Source organism: Synchiropus splendidus, chromosome 12, assembly GCF_027744825.2.
Source record: "Synchiropus splendidus isolate RoL2022-P1 chromosome 12, RoL_Sspl_1.0, whole genome shotgun sequence".
Lineage (NCBI taxonomy): Eukaryota > Metazoa > Chordata > Actinopteri > Syngnathiformes > Callionymidae > Synchiropus > Synchiropus splendidus.
The window spans coordinates 8,472,150-8,494,777 of record NC_071345.1 but is presented as its reverse complement, the minus strand read 5'-3'; the positions used below and the strand labels follow the sequence as shown (position 1 = coordinate 8,494,777).

Here is a 22,628-nt window from a genome sequence, read left to right as displayed (position 1 = left end):
TAAAGAGTGAGCTGTGAGAGGTTTAAGTGTAATGCATTGTTTCTCTCAGCTGGGAAATGTGATTACCAAGCATGGCCAGAGTCAGCAGTCCAGTGAGCTGAGGCCTCTTCACGGACACGTTCCACATGTTTGCCTCCTCCCGGGATGACTCTCTGTCCCGAGGCCTTCTGTCTGCTGCCATTTGTCCAAACAGTGATGCATCTGGGCAGGTTGGTGAGAAACCTTCCCTACATATTCTATTGCACTCCATTAAAAAAGCAGAAGCGTTTATTCTGATGGTGAAGTGAAACTGAAGTGCCACATTAGTAAACAACGCAACATTTCCATCAGAATTTTTGGTTTCATAATCATCTGCAGACCTTGATTCACAGAAACCTTGTGACTGAGAGACGCTGCAACACTTGAGTAGAGCTGCGAACGCTAATGTATGAGGTGTTAGGGTTTGGGCTCTTAGAGCTTTTGATTTTTTTTTCTCCACTTTTAACATTTGTCTTCACAGTTGTGCCTCTTCCATGTGACGCCTCACTGAACATCCTTCCTACATCATCAACAAAAACATTTCACTATTGAATATAAAAAAAAAAAGTGTCTTGTGTTTTGGTTCCAAAATGGCTGAGCTACAATGGAACTCACAAGTTAACAATTGTTATGACTCAGACACACAAATATCAGGCAAGACAGAACAAAACCTCCTTCTGCCTCCTGTTGTCCGGGCAACTAGCTTTTCAACAGTAACCATGACGACAGAGCTTCTCCGGTGACCTGTCTGCATCTCATCGTCCCACTTGTGATTTGTCATGTAAACACACTCTGCAAATGAAAAGGCAAACATGAGCCCATCAACAATATTTAAACTTTATTGTTTTTTTGGGAAACTGAATGCAACGCCGGGAAGAAAAGAAAAAAAAAAGTCAGAACGATGAGACATTTCAGAAGGCAGTGGTGTGATGGGTGAGGGAGAGCCAAGCCAACAATGTTACCTACTAGCCCAACAAGCGCATGTGCGGATGAAGAATCAAAAGAACAAATTGAAACTTAAACATGCATTTGTTACAAAGGCCGATTGAAGCGGAGAACATGAGTCGTCTGTGCCACTGAAACAGCTGACCTGTAATTCAATCGTGCCTCTGAGTCGGAGGTATTCCAATGAAACAATCGCCTGAGGGAAGTGTAGGCCACGGAAAGCTTGAGCGATGAGAGGAGCCAAGCATCATAGTGAGGTGGGACCATAAGCGTTGTTAACATGTGTTCAATGGAAGAGTATAGAAACTAAATAAGGCACTTTTTTCAGGGATGAGACAACCAACATCAATCCTGGAATCTATAGGGACAGTTGATGTTATGACATAAAGTCGGCAGCGCGATGTCGAGGAATGTGGCTGGCGGGATTCGACACTTGTGCCGACAACTGTGAGCAAATGTTGAGGTGAAGAGGCGAGGGCGCAGACGTGGACGTGCAGCAGCTGGGTCTTTGGGCTGTAGCCTAACCAAAGAAGGCGTGTTGGCGGTGAGCAGCAGAAGCTTCAAATCTTGTCATCGTGCAAGCTGACAATAAACAAGCTCGGATTGGGCTGAGACATTTACATAAGAGATCTCTTTGATTCCCATGCCACATGGAGGAATCGCAAACAATCAAGTGGTTTCTTTAGATAACTAGACTGTTAGGCTTCACACATCCATCATGCAATTATGAAAACAAGCATCAAGATTCCTTCATTTAGCCTTTTCAAAGGTAAAATGCAGAAAAAAAACAATTATAAATGATCTCCATAAAGGAGAAAAAGACAATTCAAAAGTAGCAGCAAGCTAGCAGGACACAAGCTGGTTACACACTCCCAGAGGCGCGCGTGTGTGCGGCGGCAACACGGTGGTTCTGTCACAAAAACATGTTGGCCAGTAGTTGCCAAACAAAGTTGAGTCAAGCCGGTTTATGTCTAAATAGCCAGTCCAACATGCTGCTGCAATGAACGCCGCCCCCTGTATCAACTGAACCACCAGACTTACTCTCATATACACTCCATTGCAACCATACTGATCAACTGCCACGTTTTTGTGCGAACCCCAACCAAACATTCACGTTCAGCGGTGGCACTCTAAACTCTCATTCATGCTCAGTTACTAATCAGGAAACGCTCTGTGGCACAACTAGATTGGCTCAAATGTCTCCTATAAAACTGAGGAATATTTACAAAGCTATGCAAAGGCCGCATGCTGAACTGGTTTCAGTGAGAATCGGGTTGTCAACAATTCAACTAGCTCTTTGAGTCACTCAAGAACGTGGTTGGAAAAACCAAGGTGAGGACAGAAGCGGACGTCCCCATCAAAGCAAACAGTGAGGTGAGGCGAGTATGTACACTGAAATCTAGAACGCACCATCAAATCTTCATAGACTTCTATCGCTTGTTTTCTTCAACAATCTTCAGTCCAGCTGGGATGCTACCTTTCTACGAGCGAGAAAACAATCAAAATCCTCAAATCTAAACCCGGACGTCGAAAAGGCACTTGACAGCTATCACTGTTTACGCCGCTATCCCAAAAAGGTTCCATATAAACTAAAGAAAAAAATTATTACTTCCTAATCCATTTATCTGCCGGGAAATGATCTCAATAAGAGCTGAGGATCAAAACTGGGCAACGTGAATTGGCATTTGTGTAGGTTTCTACTCTGTCCAACTTGGAGTCAAAGTTCATGTCACACAGACAAATTCACCACAACTGACTAGATAGTTTTCAGACTGAAATTTGTTGATGTTTGGTATTTCACGATGTACAGGATAACTAGTGATGGCGTCCTAAACAATACTGCCATCACATTCGTGAGCTGTATTCAGAGATGTTACCTAGTGAGGAAATGTCACAGCCAGACTTGAGACAGAGCAAAGGTTGTAAAGGACCTCTTTGGAGAATGAAGAGGCGGTGGACCAATCTAGAGCAGGATAATCTAGCTACAGAAGTCTGTCAATGTGAGTGTTGTCTACACAGGTTCTCATGGGTATTTAGTACAATTCTGGCCAGAAGCATTACATGGCAGAAAGAGAAGCGTCGAGGAAACTTGCAGGGAACAGCAGTTTGAGTCCTTGGTGATGAGTGGAGCCACAACTCTACAGACGGGGTCTTGTTGGGCTTGGGAGCTCAAAGAGTGTGGTAGTTGCGATCCTTGGACTTGCAGAATTTATAGAGGAAGAAAATAACCGCCTGCAGACCCAGGACCAGCACGATTCCTCCGATGAAGCTCGCAGCATCAAAGGTTGAGTCTTTATGTGGCGCTGGAGAAGGTTTGATGGGTACTGAAGCTGCCGGGAGCAGGAGAAGAAGCGGGTTATTCTTGACTGTCCAGCAACAAAGGAGCTTTTTGGCTTTTTGGTCACTTACTTGTGTTGTGGGATGAAGGTGTTGCTGTGATGTTGCCCTTTGATGTGGGGGCTGGAGTGGGGACATTGGCTGAGATAAAGTTATTTAAAAAAGTTAGGAACATAATAATGCCAAAGGTGTTCTGTATATGGTTTTTTTTCATAAACTTTGGAAAAAATGTTTCAAAATAATTAGCACCAAGTGCTCAATAACAAAACATTTACAGTTGAGTGGCTCCTAAATCTGGTTGTCACTAGGATGACTGAACTTGAAAGCCGCTTTTACAAACTCATTATAGCTGTTGTTGTTTCTCAACGAAGGCTAAAATCCTCTTAATGCTCAGCCATATTTTTTTGTTTCAGTGGTTCACTCTTAGGTTTCTGTACACCTATAGAACCTGATAAACATTTCTCCGACAATATCTGCAAGGACGTTATGGGAAATGCCAAGACACAAATCTTTCAATGTGTCAATGTTCTTGTAACTTAACAACCAGTCCGGTGAATGTTTGCTAAGGTGTTTGTGAGACAAAGTGTGTGTGTGTGTCCTCGAGTGGCGACAGAGATAAGGGAAATAAGGGTGATTCAGCAGCAGAATTCTAACGGAGGTAAAGCTCTAAAATGAGCAGGACATAACATAAGAGCATTTACGTGTTCATTTGGTTCATCTGAAGGCAAACCAAAAGCAGCCCCATGTATTTGCACACCAATTACAGAACACAAGCGACTGGGTTTTAGTACCTGTGGTAGGCAGGACGGAGCTGTTGTGAGTGGTTGGCGAGGCAGCAGAGGTGTGGGGGGGAGCAGGTGTAGTGACTGTAGGTGACACTTCTCGACAGGAAACCAACACCAAGGCAAGGTGCAAAAAGGAAAGCAGAAGACACCAACATTGCAGCGATGTAACACAAATATCCTCCACAAGCTTAACATTGGTGTTAGAGAAAGAGGCCAGAGAAAGTACCCAAAGTTGTGAAAGGGATAACCAGCAATAACCCTCTACGTATTAGTCAGCCTCTGGTCTTCCACAGATATCTTTCATTTATTTTTAAGAAACCACGGAGCACAGTAATTGTTCAGCATTGTGGCTTCATGTTGATACATATGGTCATCTGATGTATGTAAGGCAAAAGTAATGTTGAACTCACCACAGGTGGCATTGGCGCAAGTGCTATTGTCTGACTGGAGCGTTGTGTTGTAACATCCAATATTTGCTGAAAGACAAAAAAAGGCGTCAAAGATGAGAACTCGGTGTCCAAAGCACTGTACACAAAGGGCAAAGGTCATCCGTTGCACAGTACAGCATATGTTTCTATGTTTACTTTATATGGAATTGTCAAGAAAGTAGCAAATACAACTCCATAACCAGCCTGACTGAGTTGCATTGCTGCCCAAAATCTATTGTTGGAAGAAAAAAAAGAACAGCTGCCATCTCATAAAAGTCTCAATAACATTTCCATTATAATGGGATTTTTACAGTGTCAACATACTATATGGGGGCAATATAATGATTCTTTCAGACCTCAGGCTTGTTTTTAATTGCTTTGTACCAGTGCTGAGTCATAGCTGAAACCTCAAACGATATTTTTTTATACCTCAATTAATAATTAACCACCTTAAAAGAGACTTTGCCCTGCAGTGCTGTTTTTTTCCATATCAACAAGTCAAGACAGACGGAAGAAGAGGGCACAAACATAGGGAACTCGATTCAGTTTGAGTCTTGGTGCTGTTGTGTGGACGGATGAACGAGAGTCTCTGTGTCTGTAAGGAATAATAGTGCCAGTGTCATCCTCTTGTGTAACATTATTGGTATTAGGAGCATTTCTGCATTTGTATAGCTATGCACACCATATGTATCATGTGAGTGCCAGCCCCATAATTCTCAAATGCTTGTAAACTCATCATCTCTCGCCATAAACTGCCCATAAATTACACACGCAGTACCCACATTTGACAGGAGCTTTCACCAAATAAGGATAGAAATGTCAACTAATGTTACATTTCTTACTCTATCCATCAGAAAACTGACACCACACTAAACCATTCTATTAACTGGGCGACATAAGCAAATGGTTCCATCTAATTTCCTCTTTGAAATTTATTTATTTAAGGAAGAATACTGAGCACATTTGAATGAACTATTTGATAAAACAACAGCACTGAAATTACTTGAGCTACTATAGAGGCAAACACTGTGTTGTTTAAAATAACTCCTGATGAGGAGGAGCAGAGAAGGACAGGGAACTTCGACCAACCATATGCTAGAACCACACTGAGATAAATGTACACTGCAATAGTGAGAGTTAAAATGTGGAACTTGCTTTGACACATATACTGCCAGATTACTCTGGAGAAGAGACTTCAAAGTTCAGAAGCAACTTACAGACAGTAACATAATAACAGATGGACTCCAACATAAAAATGATTGACAGCAAAACGTAACACAATATACTGGACCTCATACAGACACAAGCTATACACAACTGCTGTTCAGAAAAACAGGTAAAAGTCGGAATAAGGGGTGGAAATTACAATAACTGCTCTTATCAATCACCATGAAATGCAGCCATGTTCTATAATGGTGATATAAATGTCAATTTGACATGTAAGGTATTCACAATGTGTCAGAGGTGATTGAAATCTTCACATCATCCTTGCCACAGATGTGTTAAGCATATAAAAAGTACGTGCCACAGTTTTCCACAAATACAATCTAAAATGACGATATCAAAGAACAAACAGTTTTTGTGGGTGTGGAAGAGTCACTTGACAGAAAGTGTAAGCAAACCCACTTCCTTGTCTCTATAGAGACCAAAGGTTGAGAGGCTGTGTATCAGATATATTTCACACTTTTTGTCACACTATGTGACCAAGTATGTATAAGTGGGCAGAACATCTTTTCCGCTTGACTCAGGCTCACAGGCAGTGAAATTGCAGGCAGCTGCGAAGTCAGAACTGGCTCTTGCACTTTTCCTTGAATGTGAAGTCATCACTATGCCAACAGCTCAGTCAGTGGTGTGAAAACTAACTACTGAACTCTCAACCAAGCTTGAACCAGGCTCTCATATGTAAAGTCAACGAGACACCACGACACACAAAAAAGGTTGATTACACAAAAGATAAACCAAGATAGTGTATGGTTACTTTGAAGCAAGCCTTTCATTTTGATATGTGACTGACTAGAAAGAATAGGTTTTAATATGAAGCCAATGAGAATCTATCACGTAATTCAATTCAGGTTATTATTGATGATATACTAGTCAGTAACTAGAACATACGGAAACTTTTTTTCTATTTCTGTTACTGACAGAGGAAATAATCACTCGAGAACAGGGGGTCACCAACATGGTGCCCATGGGCAGCAGGTAGACCACACAGACCAAGAGAGTAGCCCATGGTCCGTTAAAAAATTATAATAACTTAAATGTTCATATAATGACCATCTTATTTTTGATTTTGTGATTCCCTTTTTGTTCCACAATTGGTAATTATTGTGAAAACTCAGCAGTGAGAGAAGCATTTGAGTGGAAACATGGCTGTCATTCGACACACACCGTTTTAGGAGTGGATCATTGACAAAACAACTTGCATTTATTTCACTGGTACAATGAAGAAGTAGTCAAACCGGTTGAGAAACAACACAAAGACGGTGTGGTTTGAGGGCTTGCCCTGCTATTGTTAAGGAACTTATGAGCTTTGATTTTGGAATGACGGGATCAACCAGTTTGGATTTCACAAGCATGACGCTCTCTGCCGACAGGATCACAGTTCACTCTTTCTTTATCGCGTTGTCACACTCTTTCCTCTGATAAATATTTCCTGCAGAGTCAGGGGTATTGCTGCTTTCCTGCCACACAGCCACTTGTTCCTCTGCTGTCCATCACTTGGCCATTGACTAGCACACATGGGGAAAGCTTACAAAAGAAAAACAAAATGCTCAATCATTGCCTGCGAGTCGAGGGACAGGTGGGTATGAGATGATGCAGACACACCTGACACACGAAACCGCTAACCTCATTAGCTGATAGTGATAAGAACACTGTGACAGAAACCAGAGCCCCACTGACCTGCGGGGGCTATAAAACTCTCATACAGTGTTGTTGTTGTTGTGGGGACTGAGTTTTGAAAATCTGATGCATATTTCGAATCACATTCATTCTTCCCTATCAGCAGATTGTGCGTCTTCTCCTCCCTAATGGATGAATGTAATGGATGTAGATACATTTAGATCAATATTTCCATTAAGATAATGATATTACTTCCCAAACTGCGCAAACGGAACAGCACAACCTAATAATTTCCCAAAAAACACTATATATTTAATGATATTGTCCTGTGCATTCTTTCACTGTCATCAGTGATAGAGATGTGGGACAGCCAAGGGAGAGGACTGAAGCACTACGGGGTACAAAAATGAAATATTACAATGATAATGATGTTCAACAATGGTAATATTTAACAGATACAAGAAGGAAAAAAATGTTGATCAACAGTGTAACATCATTCTACTAACACACATGACACATACACATGATGGTGTTAATATTTTAACTCCAGAAAAATCCAAACCAACCAATTATGTGACCCACTGCTGCTATAAGCCACATTACGTTACATGGAGAGCTACATACAGCATTATGTTAAAATGGCCTCAGCTAGTCATCATCACATGCAAGTTCTGGGAGCTAGGAAGTAAAACAAGATGATGCACTCCTTGAAAATGCAAGCTCAGCTCAACTGCAGGAAGAAACTAATAGACAAAAAAGATCAGCATGTTTACATGAGCTAGAACCAGTGAAAGGTAATGGGTGTCATAGCAAGTTGTAAGAACCTATTTTCACCCAAGTTTTATTACAAAAAGTCAGCACAATGCAAAAGAATCAACAAATTCAGTGGACCAAAAAATATTTATAAATAATATTGTCAAGAAGATGACATGAAGATGAGCACATGAAAGTTGAAGGGTCTCCATTATTGACAAATAAGAGCATAGCTCAGAAGTATTCAAGAACACCTTTAGGGAAAATATGATAAATAATAAAATGTTATCGATAGTAAACATTTAATTTTATTGTACTGTTGTTGTAAGTATATGAATGGGTGGGGGCAATATCACCCAGAAATGTGTCAGAAATGTAATTATTAGTAGAAGACTGTAACCTTTGGACCATGTAAGATATTATATATTGTATAAATCACATGGAAAATAATCTACATACATACTTTTTTTGGCTAAAAATGGCATTTTCCAAATACCTGCGACCAAGCCAAACATTCCCACAAGAGTCAGGGATCATGTGTCTTACTGGTTCACCCATTTGGACAATTAAGGACACACAAAGACCAACCTGTGACTCTGGCCTTTACAGACCTGCCACACATTTCAGTCAGATACTCACATGAGCAGTTGAGCCACCCACAGGACTCTACGGTGGGACACTTAGTACATGAGTAGTCAGAACATCCATCTGCAACACATGGATCACAAACTGCTGTGGATGCATTCATGAGACACAACAAGAGATTAACATACGAACACATACAAAAGCCGATAAGAGCAGAATCTATAAATGGCTGGTACAGAAAAGTTGAATCTCGATGGTCATTTCTCATAGCTGCGGATCGTGCTAGCATCTGTGACGAATTGAATAGTCGATGATAGTCGACAATGTTGACCAGTTACAGCCGCCTTATTTGGGAGATAAACATTCTCAGCCATTTGATAGCAGTTACGACAATATGTCATTGTCAGCACGAGTGGTGAGCAGGTTCATGACTAGGCCACGACGCACTGGAGGCAATTCACAGCAAAACATACCTGTGGCCATTTATATTTGAAGTCAGAAATATTGATACGTATTTGAGGAATGACAGAACTAACAGAACAGAATTCCATATTTTAACATGAATAACATTAAATCTCTAAATTAAATGAATGTAATACCTTTGTTCAAGAGGTACTTTATGTATTTACATTGTTAAATGTAAATGGTTTTTACATATAGTAGCTGCTGGGGGGAGGGTACTAAAAGTTTTACACTTAAATCCTACATGGGCTGCAAAATACATGTATTTATGGCTATTATGTGAGAAAAGTATCAGTAAAATAAACACATAGTCAGGAGCGGGAATAAGAATCGCCGAGATTTTAACGAGCTAAATGGTTAGCCTGATCGAAATGCTTGGTAATTCAACAAAGAAGTTGACAAAAAATGTTTAAATAAAAGGTGAAAATAAAGGATACATTGGAGTGACTGCCTCTGTGTCGTAAGAAAAATATGAATTTGTGTGTTTATTCGTCAATAAAAAGTCATTTCTGTGAAATACGAGGACAGACTTGTAGGTGAGCCGAGGACCGATACGGCAGCTTCAGCTAGCCGCTAGCAGAGCGTCAAGAGGTCGCTAAACTTACCTGAGTTAGCCGCTGTCGATGCCCCGATGAGACCGAGGACCACGACCGAAAACAGGACTTTTAACAACATGTCCGAGCGTTGTTATCTTCCGTCCTCAGCCGAGAAAGACGACACCGTGGAGGTAAAAAAGCAGGTCGAATATAAGAGGACGGTGATTTGGCTGCTCCCTTGCGTTGCGTTGCGCCGCTGCTCGATGACTCGCTACTTCCGACTTGACAGGTCATGTGGCACTATTTTACTGGGAGGAGGAAGACACACGCGCACACACACACACACACACACACAGCAGTGACGCAGGCATAGAGTAGGCAGTTTCACTTTCAGCTCCTCCTGGGCAGCATCTCATCCACGACCCCCCTCGCCACTCACCCGGATTAACCAGGAAAACAAAAGAGATAGAATCCCGTTAACATCACTGTTCGTAACCGATCAGTCATGCCTTGAAATTTAAGATTACGGCCAAGAGTTGGAGATAAATTCAAAAGGGGAAACTAGATTAGATTAGAGCGATCTATCTGTTATGTATTAGACCAGACTAGTCGTTAATTCATGACTACGAAACTACGAAAGAAAATGTACTTAATAATAATTCATTATAATTTGAATTGTAAATATCACTCTTTAGTCTTTATTTTCTTTTATTTGTCTTCTTTCATAGCAACTAAATAAAATCAGAATGTTAAATGTAATTATTTTAATGAGTAATGCTCATTTTATGCTTCATTTTAGTATTTTTTTTGTCCTTCAAAATAAGTAAATGATTCAGCAAAAATACTTGATATCTTATTTTTTTAAATGCTTTATAATATTTACATGTTTCACCCATAGTCCTTCCGGAGCAGCTAGCCTCTTTATGGCAGCCTGTTGGATATGTTTCCAAACTCGCTTGTTTGTGTGCTCTTTTTTTATCACACACTACGGTGTCTATGAAGGTGTTGTTAAACATTCTCCTCATGTAAAACATCTCTTCTACCTGCAGCACAAGACACCTGCTTTTAATGGCTTACTCACCACACGTTTGTACATTTTGTGTTTATTATATTCTCGTCAACATTTACTCTCATTCACTTTTGTGCCTATGCCTCTCTTTGTTTTTGTATCTGTGGTTCATTGAAAACTAAACTGGGTATCGACAATGAATTCCACAGGGGCTACACTATATGCCGTGACTGTTTTGAGGGGTCGTCAAGCCAAAAGACAGAAGTGCGAAAGAAAAAGTGTTTAAAAAAAATTAAAATGAAAATGTGCTTAAATTCCGTTGCTAAAATATTACAAAACATAGAGGGAATAGAACAAAAATGTACACTAAAAAATGTAAATGCACAGTATATACACTATACTGTAAATATACAATATACTCCATACAGTATACTGTGTGTGTGTAAAAAAAAAGTCATTATTAATCATAAATATGACAAGATCTTTTTAAGCAGTATATATGTCGGTAACATAAATCGACTGTTTTCTACTCATCATTGTTATTTTGAGATACAAGAAATATATATTATAGAAATAAATTGAATTAAATTGACAGAAAACTGAAAAATAAAGACCTAAAAAAAATAGCCAATCCGTTATATTTACTATTCAAATTGTCTTGAATGATAAATAAAGCCAGTATTGTATTTTTTTTCTCTGACCTCATGATGGCCACACAAATCAGTTGAAGGGCGGCATGTGGCCCCCGGACTGCACTTTGCACATGCCTGTATACAGGTTGAATAAAAAGCAAACATGAGATGGCTCTAAGACAGTATAGCATTATGTCTTTCCTTCTGAGCAATGGTTGTCTTTTCTTTTTTTATTCTCCAATAAACACAGTAATTCCATTTGAGTACAGATGATACAGAAAGACCAGCCTTGGCTATTTAATTCAGAATTTGGCATCTTAGGAGTTCGCCAAAGATGAATGAAGAAGTGAAGAGACTACTGCTCTCAATGATTGAAACATCATGTTTAAAAAACGGAATTCCAATACACATTATACAGTGAATTTCCCGCAGTCCACAATTCTGCATTCAATCTTCGGCCTCTGGTTGCATGTCGGCGTCTCTTCTAATTTCCTGAGAACGTCGACTCCTTCAACTGCTTGACTGAAAAATACCAAGAAAGTTTATTGAACAGGCCTCACACTGAAAAGCAGTGCACAACAGATACAGACCCAAAGGCAACATATTTCCTGTCCATCCAAGGTGTGGACTGCAGAGTGATATAGAACTGTGATCCGTTGCTGTGAGGTCCTTTATTAGCCATTCCCAGAATCCCTCGCCTTGAGTGTGTGATAGCGAAACACTCGTCTGCAAGCAAAAGGTAATGTGATCATGAACAGAGTCACTTGAGTAATTACAGTGAGCAGTGGTCATTACCTTCAAATGTTTCTCCGTAAATTGAAGTCCCACCATCGCCTCTCCTTGTGGGAGAAATATCTGTGTGATTGGATGAAAGAAAAAGTAATATTATTATTTAGCAATTAGCAATGAGTATGGCACCCACGTTGCAAGGTTGCTCAAAATCATACCTCCACCTTGCAGCCAACCATTTGGCACTATGCGATGAAACATGGTGCCCTTGTAGCAAAGTGACCATCCAGCAGGGGACAGACCTTCTTCCCCGGTACATAGGGCTTCAAAGTTCTTTATTGTTTTTGGGCATGCTTCATTGAACAGCTGCAAAACAGAGCAAGTGAGGCAAAGAGACGGAGTCTCAGTCGGTCTGAGTTGGAAGTCAAAGCACATGTAGATGAAAACTTGACTGATAATGTCACATCTTCACCTCGAATAATAGCCTCCCAGCGGGCTCTCCATTGATCTCAATGTCCATGAAAACAAATGAATGCTGAGACACAAAACATAAAATATTTCATTTAACAAGAGATAGTACACCTCAAATGTATTATTGTTATTTATAACAATACTAAACAACATTCAGTGATTAAGCCCCTGTTAAAAAAGATACCCCACGATGAAGAGGCATTTGACTCCGTACTTGGGTTCAAGCTCTGACCTTCGACAGTCATAAATACATTCAAAATTCTGCAAATATGACATGACATGGCTTTTTTCATACATCCAAGCAAATGACGATGAGAGCGTGTTGGCGACTTGCCTTAGTCTCCCGTAGGTGTTTTATGTAGGACTTCTCGGCCAAATCTTTATAGAAAGCAAACGGCTGGCTGAGAGTGAAGCGCCATTCCGCCTTGGCCCAGTTGGAGAGCTCGACCTCGTTTCCAAGAAGTTGGCCGTTCACAAAGCACATGACGCTGCTGGAGTACTGCATCACTTGTCCACGCAGTGCCTTAAAATACAATATAGTCGTGCAGTACAGAGTGATTCATGTATGCTTTGAGTCACCGCCACATGAAAAGGAACAGAATGTTCCCAATGAAGACAGATTAAAAGCTGGCGCTAACAATGAAGAGTTCAATTGGTTTGCACCCTGTTGATCCTCACCCGTCTGGTTTCATCCAGAAAGGTGTGCCAGGCAAATTCAAGCAGAGGTCGAATGGTTGGAGCCAAAAAGTCCTCTCCAAACTGTTTATAGAGATCCTAGTGGAGCAACAAATGAAGTACCATCAGCAACAGCTGATTTCCTGTCATGTAATTTGAATAAAAATAGTGCATTACCTGTGAGATGCTTTTGGCAACAGCGAAAGTGAACTCTTTAATTAAGCCTGTTATTTCTAAATGGTATTTTGCGTGCATTTTCTTCAATCAAGGTTCTCCTCTAGTCACCTGTAGAGTTGAAGTATATATAGTCCAGTTAGGTCGTGCTGGTTGTGATGCTCCTTTAATCTTGAAATACGTTGACTTTTATCTCGTAAATGAGACCTATTAATGAAATCGTTTTTCTGTTATTTCTCTGTCAAAACGATTGCAAAGTTTACATCTTCATACATAGTACAGGTTCAGACGAGAACCAGAAAGAAAAGGGTCGCCAAATGTTGTTATACTGTACTGCAATGTTCAGTTCTTGACACCATCCCAAGCCGGTTTTGTTAATAAAATACAAACAGCCTCTTTCCAGAGTGTGTCATTTACATAATACAACAAGGTTGGATATTTACCAGTGTAAAGGCTGACAGAACCTGACTGAACATAAGTCACCTAGTTTGCATGTCCCAATATTCCCTAGCAAGTGAGTGATTGTCACTTGAAAACGAGGAAAAAGACGAGTAAAGACGATCAAAATAGTTCCACTAATAAGCCTCTACGAATACAGAGTGGAGCAGGTTATCGAAGCACAAAAGGTAAACGGCTTGTTTCGACGTCGAAACTCTGAAGGTCAGTCTTCGCGTGTGAATAGTTCTTGACACGTTTGTAAACTCACCTGGCAACGCAGTCTGACAACACATCTGGTTACCATAGCAACGACTATTTGCTGGCGCATGAATATGACATCATCACGAGGACAACATGGCTACGTTCAATGTTGCTTAAGATACAAGTTTTGTTCAGTTGTTTTCGATTCTTCATACAGTTTGGAATATATTTGTAATATTTTCAGATTAAATATTGTACTTACTTACTCGCGCGTTTACTTCCACGAGTTATTTAGATGAAAATTTAATCAGTAGAAGGCAGAAAAGTGAGCAGAAAAAGCTGTTTGGAACGCAGCCTTTTTGGCGCCGTCGTTTGAAATCGTTTGTTCCGCTTTGTGCCGACTGTGACTCTGAATTTTAGACTAAATAAGCAATCGTTTAATGTGAGCAATCATGGGCGTGCACGATCTCTGGTCGATTCTGGAGCCGGTTCGGGAATCAGTCCCGCTATACAGCTTATGTGGAAAGACGCTGGCGGTCGACCTGAGCTTGTGGGTCTGTGAAGCCCAGCACGTCCAGGCAATGATGGGTCGCGTAACCAAGCCACACCTGAGGTAGGACCGTCCCACTATAGTCCCTCGAGTTCCTAGCACATGTGTATTCCGCTCTCAATATACGTCCATGAATTGTCACGGTCCTGTGTCGGTTGCAGGAATTTATTTTTCAGGGTGTCGAGCCTCACACTTATGGGTGTGAAGCTGGTCTTTGTTATGGAAGGAGACGCTCCAAAACTAAAAGCAGAAACGATGAAGAAGAGAACACAGAGCAGATTCGCAGGCTCGAAGAAGACGCCTGCTCCGAGATACACTACAAACACCGGCAGGGGGCGCTTTAACGCCATACTGAGAGAGGTTGGTGACTATCACGTGACAATTAAGTTGTGTTCAATCTATATATTTCTAAGGAGATAATTCATTTTTTGCGTTAATATGATAAACCAGTGCCGTCGTATTTTTCGTATTTATAAACTGCAATGTCAATCCATTAGTCTGATAAGGTCTGTATTCATGCATTTTTCACCCAATATTTTTATTCATTTGTATCAGCCACAATAATAATAATAATATAAATGCACATGCACCATCAAGATCTCGGCTGTGTGACAAAAAAACCCAACTATTATTTATATAACCTATTTACAAAAAACCCAGAGTGGATACAATAAAAAAAGAAAAGAAAATACAGAATTAAAATAAAATAAAAAACAAAAACACTAAATAACAATCGTTTGTTCACTTAAAGTCCAATGTCGGTCTATATATCACTGCATATAACAAGCATCAAGTTGCAAAGGCAAGAGGATCTCTTAACATCAGTCCACATTAGTCCAGATTTCTATGCTTGAGATATTCAAGAAATGAACCCCAGATCCTTTTGAAAACTCTTTCTTTCCCTTGGATCAAAAAAGACATCTTTTCCATGGCCGCACAGGAGCTCAGTTCAGTTAACCAGTTTTGAATACTTGAATACTTTACACATTTCCACTTCAGTGCTATCATGCACTTTGTTTCCGAAAAACAAAGATCCATACATATCCGTTGACATTTGGTATAGTTATTTCCTGCAGAATAAATACCCAATAAAAACAAACAAGCATCAAATTTGGTTTGTGTTCATAGGATCTCTTCAATCTTACATTTGATTTGATCAAACCAGAACTTATTAATGTTGGCACATTGCCAGACACAATGAAATAAAGTCCCCTTATGTTGACCACATTTAAAACATAAATCAGGAATATGCCCATTGAATCTATTGAGCTTTTCTGGAGTGACGTATGTACGCATGAGCCAGTTGTATTTCAATATCCTGAGGCGACTGTTAATGCATTTTTAATCTAGTTAAAGGAGCTATCACTTGTAGTGTGCAGAGATGTTGGACTACATGGGTGTCCCGTGGGTGAGGGCAGCAGGTGAGGCAGAGGCCATGTGTGCCTACCTGGACTCACAGAGACTGGTGGATGGTTGTATCACCAACGATGGAGATGTGTTCCTGTACGGTGCCCGAACTGTCTACAGAAACTTCAACATGAACTCTAAGGTATGCTTCTTTAGAGCAAAATCTACCATAATAATAATCTGTCATAAACTGCAACATATCTACTGGCTATTTAGCATGAATGGTGCTTGGCTTGGATGTAGTAGAAGTAATAACAGAAAATCTTGTGCATTTATTTAATCATATAAAAAAAAAACAAGCATCAAAAGGCAGAATTATTTATGCATATTTATGTAACTGTGTGTATCCCCTGCAGGACCCTCAGGTGGAGTGCTATAGAACGTCTCAGGTCCAGACTGAGCTCCATCTCAGCAGAGAGAATCTTGTTGGCCTAGCAATTCTGCTTGGTTGTGATTACATCCCCAAAGTAAGATTAGATGTTAGAAACCCTGTCTTTAATGAATACAATTGCTCATTTTTTGTCTTTAATATAGGGAATACCTGGGGTTGGCAAAGAGCTTGCTCTCAAGCTCATCCAAAGCCTTAAAGAAGAAACCCTCCTGGAAAGGTAGAAACTGTGATATTATTTATTGAAACAAAAACAAGGGAAGATTACTGGCTGAAACTTCCTGTGGTCACTCAGGCTCTCACGGTGGAAGGAGGAGAACGCTGTTGTCTCTGAGGTCGTTGTGAAGAAGGTTCCTCACTGCCACATTTGTCGACATCCTGGTGAGTACCGTTTCGCTTTTTCACCTTCGGTAGTCAGATAAACGGTGAGAAAAAAGCCACATTTGAGGCATTTTCTACATATGTTTATACAGTTTGTGTATCAATTTCTTCTTTCTTCACTTTATTTCAAGGCTCTTTGAAGGTGCATGAACGCAGAGGCTGCCTTCTGTGTGACAGCAGTCGCTTTTGTCAGCCTCAAGACTTTAACTACGAGTGTCCATGTGACTGGCACAGACATGAACAGACCCGACAGGCCTCTTCTGTGGAGGCTGTTGTCAGAAAGTACGACTGAACTCTCTTTAATACCTTGTAGTCCTACAAAAAAAAACAAAAAACAATCTGTCAATTGGGGATTAGGTTTATTTGGTTTGTAATGTTCTAATCTGTTTGGTTTATTGGAACCTTTTGTGTGTTGTTTTAAATCTTTGCTCCTTTGTTTAGATATCAGATTTAATTCATCTCCATATTTATCTTGTATTTCTCACCTGCTTACGCTCTTCAAATACATGCATAATGAGTATTTGTTTACAACCACTATCAGCAGGGATTATCAGTGTCACTGTTTTATCTTGATTTAAAATTCCCTTTCATATCAGCCAGCTCTCACAGAGCTATCTGGAGATCAACAAGTCGGTGATAATTTCCCTTGAAGCTGCACCAATATTGTTGTGGAGCAGCTCTGCGCTGAGTCGCTGCTTTGACCAGTTACAGATCCAAAACTATGGATATATTTTTAGAAGAAGACTGGCTGAGCGGAGGAATTCTATTCTACACCAAGTCTCTTACAAATGACTTCCTTTTGGTGGTATATGCTTCTAAATAAACCAATAACTGCAGTTCAGATATATAAGACAAAAGTAGAAATTATATGTAAACTTATAACGCTCACAAATATTAAGCATTGCGTGTCTCAATAATATGGAAATGATGAACAACTAAATGAACTACATCACTAGTGATACATAATTCTATTCATTTGTTGTACCTTTTTCTCTCTGTAGGAAAACACTGGCGAACTCTCAGTTTCCTTTCACAGAGGTAAACCCATTCGTGTTAAAACTATGTACTATCTGTCAACTATTTCATCCTTTTACATCTCTTCTTCCAGATTATTAGTGAGTTTCTAGTCTCTAAAGATAAACCTGTGTCCAGTTTCAAGAGACGTCTGCCCAACATGCTGCTACTGCAGGTGGTGACTAAACACACTTTTAAGAGCTTTGTCTTCAGTCTCACTGATGATTTTGCGTGTCTAGAAATTTGCTTTTGACAAGATGGAGTGGCCAAAGCATTACACCAGCGAGAAGGTTCTGGTGCTGATGACCTACGCTGAGCTGATGAACAGAAAACACGGACGGAATATGCCACCGCAGATTAAACCGCTCAGGTGAGTCTGCCGTTCACAGTTCATGATGGTTGTCTATGTTTTCTGCTATACTAAAATGCTTCTTTGTCATCTCTATTGAAGAATATTGAAACCCAGGGTGAGGAATTCCGTCTCCTGTTTCGAAGTTGTTTGGACGACACCAGGCAAGTTCCTCGTCTTCACCTGCATCTATCTGAGTTTAACAGAGATGCAGCTCAAGGATGTACAGCGCATGCGATGCCACTAGATTGACACGACGGCTGCAGGGAGGGGGGGTTCTGCGGGGGTTCGTCACACACCGTGTTGTTAGTGGCTGTCTGAGAGGTGGTCTTCAGAGGTGACAGATCAGCCACTAGGTGCTAAACCAGCTTCCTCTCCAGACTGGGAAGTGGCTGTCATATCCAAGTGTAGCTCTCTAACAAGCCTGAATACACAGCTCGCCTTGTGCCATTTCCATTGCTGTACCTTTTAAAACGTACTGAAAAGACAACAGTAGCTATGTATCTGACCGTAACAATTTTAGCTATATGAAAGGCACATGTTTTGTAACTTCTTTTTGAATTATCAGTCCAAGCAGCCAGACAATTCATTTAGTTAGTTTAAGCCCCAAAAGAGGTTCATACAGCATCAGACATTGAATGAAAATGTCGGTTGTGAATCGAATATCTGGCCAACTAAAGCCAAAAGTCTCATTTGTCAGAATAGAATCAATGCCATCGCTGGCGTTTATGTGTCTGTGTTTGACTAAAGGCACGATTAAACAATCAACTAACCCCCCAAATACCTTTCTGGCAGTGACTGAACGTTCCTTCTGAAACAAGGTTCTGCAGCCTTTATTATTAAGAGGGACATTTTGTCTGCAAAGTACCAGTCATCAGTCGATGACATTGTTGCTTCACTGGACTTGAACTTAAGCATTTTTTTCACATGAATAAATGAGATTTTGCCGAATCCCAAAACTAAAAAAAATCATCTTCATCACTCAGATCATTACGTCTTCCCTGAGGATTGTCCTGCCGACGACCAGCAGGAAGTGAGGTCGGTGGAGGAAGAGTCTCTGTTTCGTGTGGCCTTCCCGGAGCTGGTGGAGAGCTACATGCGGGAGAAAGCTCTGGCTGAGGAGAACAAGACTAAAAGTAAGACTCTTCATGTGTGTCCTTCTCGCTTAAACAAACAAAAATGCCCCCCCACCCCACCTTCGCGGACGTGACTTCACATTCTCCTGACAAAAACACCTGATCAAAGTGATTGAAGTTTTGTTTTCTGAGGGTTGTCTATTGCAGTCACCCTCACACCTGAAAAGGTTTAGCAGCCACACTAGTCCGCACTGCAGCTGTGAGGGCTCCAGCTCCCTCCAAACCCTGAGAACATATCTGGATATGAAATGTGCTCCATTACTTTTGTTTTTTGGGGGGTTAGTTAAGATCTATATCCACCAGTTGTTGAGTTCATCTGAGTACTGTCTGTCTCAAAATCACTAATCTAATCTCAGATTGTGCTTTGTCTCCATAAAGGTGCCAATTTCAGGCACTATTCATTATTGCTCCAACCGCTGTTAATTATAAAATGTTTCAAGTTTAGCCTTCAAATATTCAGAGTATTGATGTGCTCTTTTTCCAGGGAAGAAAACGAAGAGTAAGAAGGAGAAGACCTCAGATGAGCCCAGCGACCTTTCTGACCTCATGACACGGCTGACCCTCCAGAGCTCCTCGTCCCTTCACTCACAGTCTCAGCCTCGTTCTGCTCTGTCGTCAACTGAATCCGAAACTGTGGACTTGGTGTCAGGTCAGAAAGAACTTCCCCCGAGTGACTGCCCGAGCACGCCGCAATCTAGAGCTGATTCTGAGACGGCGTCTCCTTCGGTGTCCTCTGTCATCGATGCGCTGCACCTCAGCGAAATCGACTGGGACGCGCTGTCCTTCACGTCCTCCCCAACTCCACAAGACGCACCGAAGGTCAATCCAGAAGCAAAAGACGAAGAAGAAGGAGGTCATTTTAAGGTGAAGTGTATCGATGAGGAACCATCTGTGGACGACAAAGACTGCAAAGCTGCTGTGTGTTCCTCAGGGGCTCCACTCAGAGAGCGGGTTCTCTTGAGAAACAGCGTGCGGGCTCTTGACCAGGTTGACTGGTCAGCGAATAATGTCCACAAACAACTGGATTATGACCTTCCCTCTCAGGAACTGAAGCCAAACATCTGTGTTGAAGAACAGAAACCTGTGATGCCTCGGCTGATGCCTCTAGTTCTCGCTCCTCCTGGGAAGCCCAAAAAGGCACCACAAAAGTATAAATTTGTCAAAACAGCCCTATTACCTGCTGCCCCACAGAGGTGCCACTCTGACCCGGGTCACAGCGACAGAGTCGCACCACCGATCACCAAGAAAAGTGTGTGTCTGAGTGTGTGTTCCTCCAGCGACGAAAGCGATGTTGAGAACAAGCAGTCACAGAGGAGGACAAAACTCACATCCATGAACAAGATCAAGGGCAACATTCCACCACTGTTGCCACTTAAAAGTGCTCCAGGAAGTGCAACAACTGACTTGGCAGCAAAACCTCAGCTACCTGCAGCAGCTACTGACAGCTGGCAGGAAGTCCCGCCCTCCATCCTTCAGACTGATGTGTTCATTCCTTCATCACCTGTCGCTGTGTCGGATAGTGATGACTCGGTAGTTTGCAGTGAGAGCCCACTGCCACTGGCAGAGAGACTTCGACTGAGATTTCAAAAGTGAGCTGAAGGTTGATTTGTATTGGAAGAATTTCACTTGGTCACAAGTGTGTTTCACTTGGACCATTTGCCTTGTGACAAGGGAGTTTCCTCGATACAGGTTGTCAACAACAAATAAATGTTCAGGTCACGACTGGAGTGCGTCACAAGTCTGAAAGTAATGCAACACTAGAATTTTAATTTGGTGTGTTTGTCACCGTCTATACTGAGACACTTATTGACATGATTGTCGTGACAAAACATCAAACAAGTTTGTTATTATGGAAATGTGAAAACATTCACTTGTGGAAATAAATGTTTTACTATTAAAATGTTATTCTGTAGTTGAAAACTTGAGGTCCGTACCCTTTGTACCGCGGCAATTGTAGGACGGCAATGAAGGATCCAGTTGTAAACATTTTGACAGTCATGGATTACAAAATGTTGTTGGGTTATTTATGTTTATATTTTGACCAAACAATGGTCAGAACGTAGCTTCACACCCCATGAAATTCCCTTTAATCTACTTTGAGTTTTCATCTCTGTAGGTCATGATATTGACATGATCAGGTTCATTTTGAATTCATTTTTTTGCTGCTACTGCTCAGGTCCAGCACAAAGAAAGACAAAAGGCATATGTAACGACATGGCAAGAATTAGGCAGAATTATTAATTTGTCATTCTAACAATGTTCTGTCTGACCCAGTAGAATATTAAAAAATATTTATCACTTCAATTCCTCAAACTGAAGAGGATTATTAATGGAAATAATAACCTTCTGTACCTGTGGATTTGGGATTTAAGAGATTTCAAGGTTTTTCATGTGGATATATTAGTATATTAGAATCGAACATGGACAGGATATTTCCAGTTTCCACTACCAGAGAAGCACGACAAAAACGGAAGCCTCGTCTTGTCAACATGATCGAAGGAGCGAGGAGGAAGTTGTGCAAACACGTCAATTGAAAACGCTGACAAGCTCCACATCGGTCGAGGGAGTGAACGTTGGTTTTACAACTGACCAGCGTTGCTTCCCTTGATCATGAGTGAGGCCTTAGACACCTTTGCAGACATGAAAGGTCTGGCAGGAGCTTGGTGACAGCTGCATCCTCAGTCCAAACAGCCAACTTCCACTCTCAACTTTTGTTTTTCTTTGCTTAATTAAAGCTGAAATTGCTGAACTTTTGAGTGAGTTTTTTTTTCTTATTACATCCACTGTGTTCTGGCTTGTATATACATACATAAATGTAAGAAATCATTTCTTATTATTCATTATTTATGTGTGGTTACTGGATAACAATGAAGTTAATTAGTATGTTTATAATTAATTAATCGCGATTAATCACACAATATTTGACACCAAAGTGATTAAATTCAAGTTGAATCTTTACACATTAAACATCAAGTGTACAGAACAACACTGCTTGTGGTTAAACCTACAAAAAAAAAAGTTTTTTAAATTTAAACCTAAATTTTCCATCCATCATCCTAATCTCATTTGAGATCCATCATTGTGCATTTCACATTACAGTGCAAAACGTGGAAATGGTGCACTGCATAATGTTCCCAGTGAATGAAAGTTTATATATATATATATATATATATATATATATATGTGTGTGTGTGTGTGTGTGTGTGTCACTTGTTTGATTGATATGTTTCTGTAACTGATACATCAAAATGACTGTCTAATGCCTACTTCAAACACTACTTTGTCTTGACTTGGCTGAAAGTTGTTTTTTAAAAAAGACAGAGAAATGCGTTTAAAAGTTCAACATTTTCCTGTTTATTATGAAATGAAAGTATAAAAAAGATA

The 22,628-nt window shown here is 40.7% G+C and overlaps 3 protein-coding genes across 7 annotated transcripts; 1 reads left to right on the top strand and 2 right to left on the bottom strand.

The window, feature by feature from the left end:
- Positions 1-841: 841 nt before the first annotated feature.
- On the bottom strand, positions 842-10,094 carry cd164 (CD164 molecule, sialomucin). Of its 3 annotated transcripts, none has more exons than XM_053881708.1 (6): positions 9,760-10,094; positions 8,747-8,815; positions 4,496-4,561; positions 4,092-4,178; positions 3,373-3,423; positions 842-3,293 (listed from the first exon to the last, which is right to left on the bottom strand). In XM_053881708.1, the coding sequence occupies exons 1-6, from the start codon at positions 9,827-9,829 to the stop codon at positions 3,133-3,135; spliced, it is 504 nt and encodes a 167-aa protein (XP_053737683.1). In that variant the 5' UTR covers positions 9,830-10,094; the 3' UTR covers positions 842-3,132. The 3 variants fall into 3 exon arrangements, with proteins under 3 accessions (XP_053737683.1, XP_053737682.1, XP_053737685.1); XM_053881707.1 differs by having other exon boundaries at positions 3,373-3,441; positions 9,760-10,078; XM_053881710.1 differs by lacking the exon at positions 4,092-4,178 and having other exon boundaries at positions 3,373-3,441; positions 9,760-10,090.
- Positions 10,095-11,560: 1,466 nt separating this feature from the next.
- On the bottom strand, positions 11,561-14,114 carry ppil6 (peptidylprolyl isomerase (cyclophilin)-like 6). 3 transcript variants are annotated; one of them, XM_053881010.1, is made up of 9 exons: positions 14,087-14,114; positions 13,384-13,491; positions 13,210-13,305; positions 12,866-13,054; positions 12,533-12,595; positions 12,279-12,426; positions 12,127-12,186; positions 11,922-12,057; positions 11,561-11,853 (listed from the first exon to the last, which is right to left on the bottom strand). In XM_053881010.1, the coding sequence occupies exons 2-9, from the start codon at positions 13,459-13,461 to the stop codon at positions 11,742-11,744; spliced, it is 882 nt and encodes a 293-aa protein (XP_053736985.1). In that variant the 5' UTR covers positions 13,462-13,491; positions 14,087-14,114; the 3' UTR covers positions 11,561-11,741. The 3 variants fall into 3 exon arrangements, with proteins under 3 accessions (XP_053736985.1, XP_053736984.1, XP_053736983.1); XM_053881009.1 differs by lacking the exon at positions 14,087-14,114 and adding an exon at positions 13,824-14,059; XM_053881008.1 differs by lacking the exon at positions 14,087-14,114 and having other exon boundaries at positions 13,384-14,059.
- Positions 14,115-14,183: 69 nt separating this feature from the next.
- On the top strand, positions 14,184-21,635 carry LOC128768253 (flap endonuclease GEN homolog 1). Its single transcript, XM_053881007.1, has 13 exons — positions 14,184-14,632; positions 14,731-14,929; positions 15,942-16,118; positions 16,333-16,443; positions 16,511-16,584; positions 16,660-16,745; positions 16,877-17,027; positions 17,747-17,783; positions 17,854-17,934; positions 17,999-18,129; positions 18,211-18,272; positions 19,095-19,244; positions 19,729-21,635. The coding sequence occupies exons 1-13, from the start codon at positions 14,472-14,474 to the stop codon at positions 20,835-20,837; spliced, it is 2,529 nt and encodes an 842-aa protein (XP_053736982.1). The 5' UTR covers positions 14,184-14,471; the 3' UTR covers positions 20,838-21,635.
- Positions 21,636-22,628: the final 993 nt, after the last annotated feature.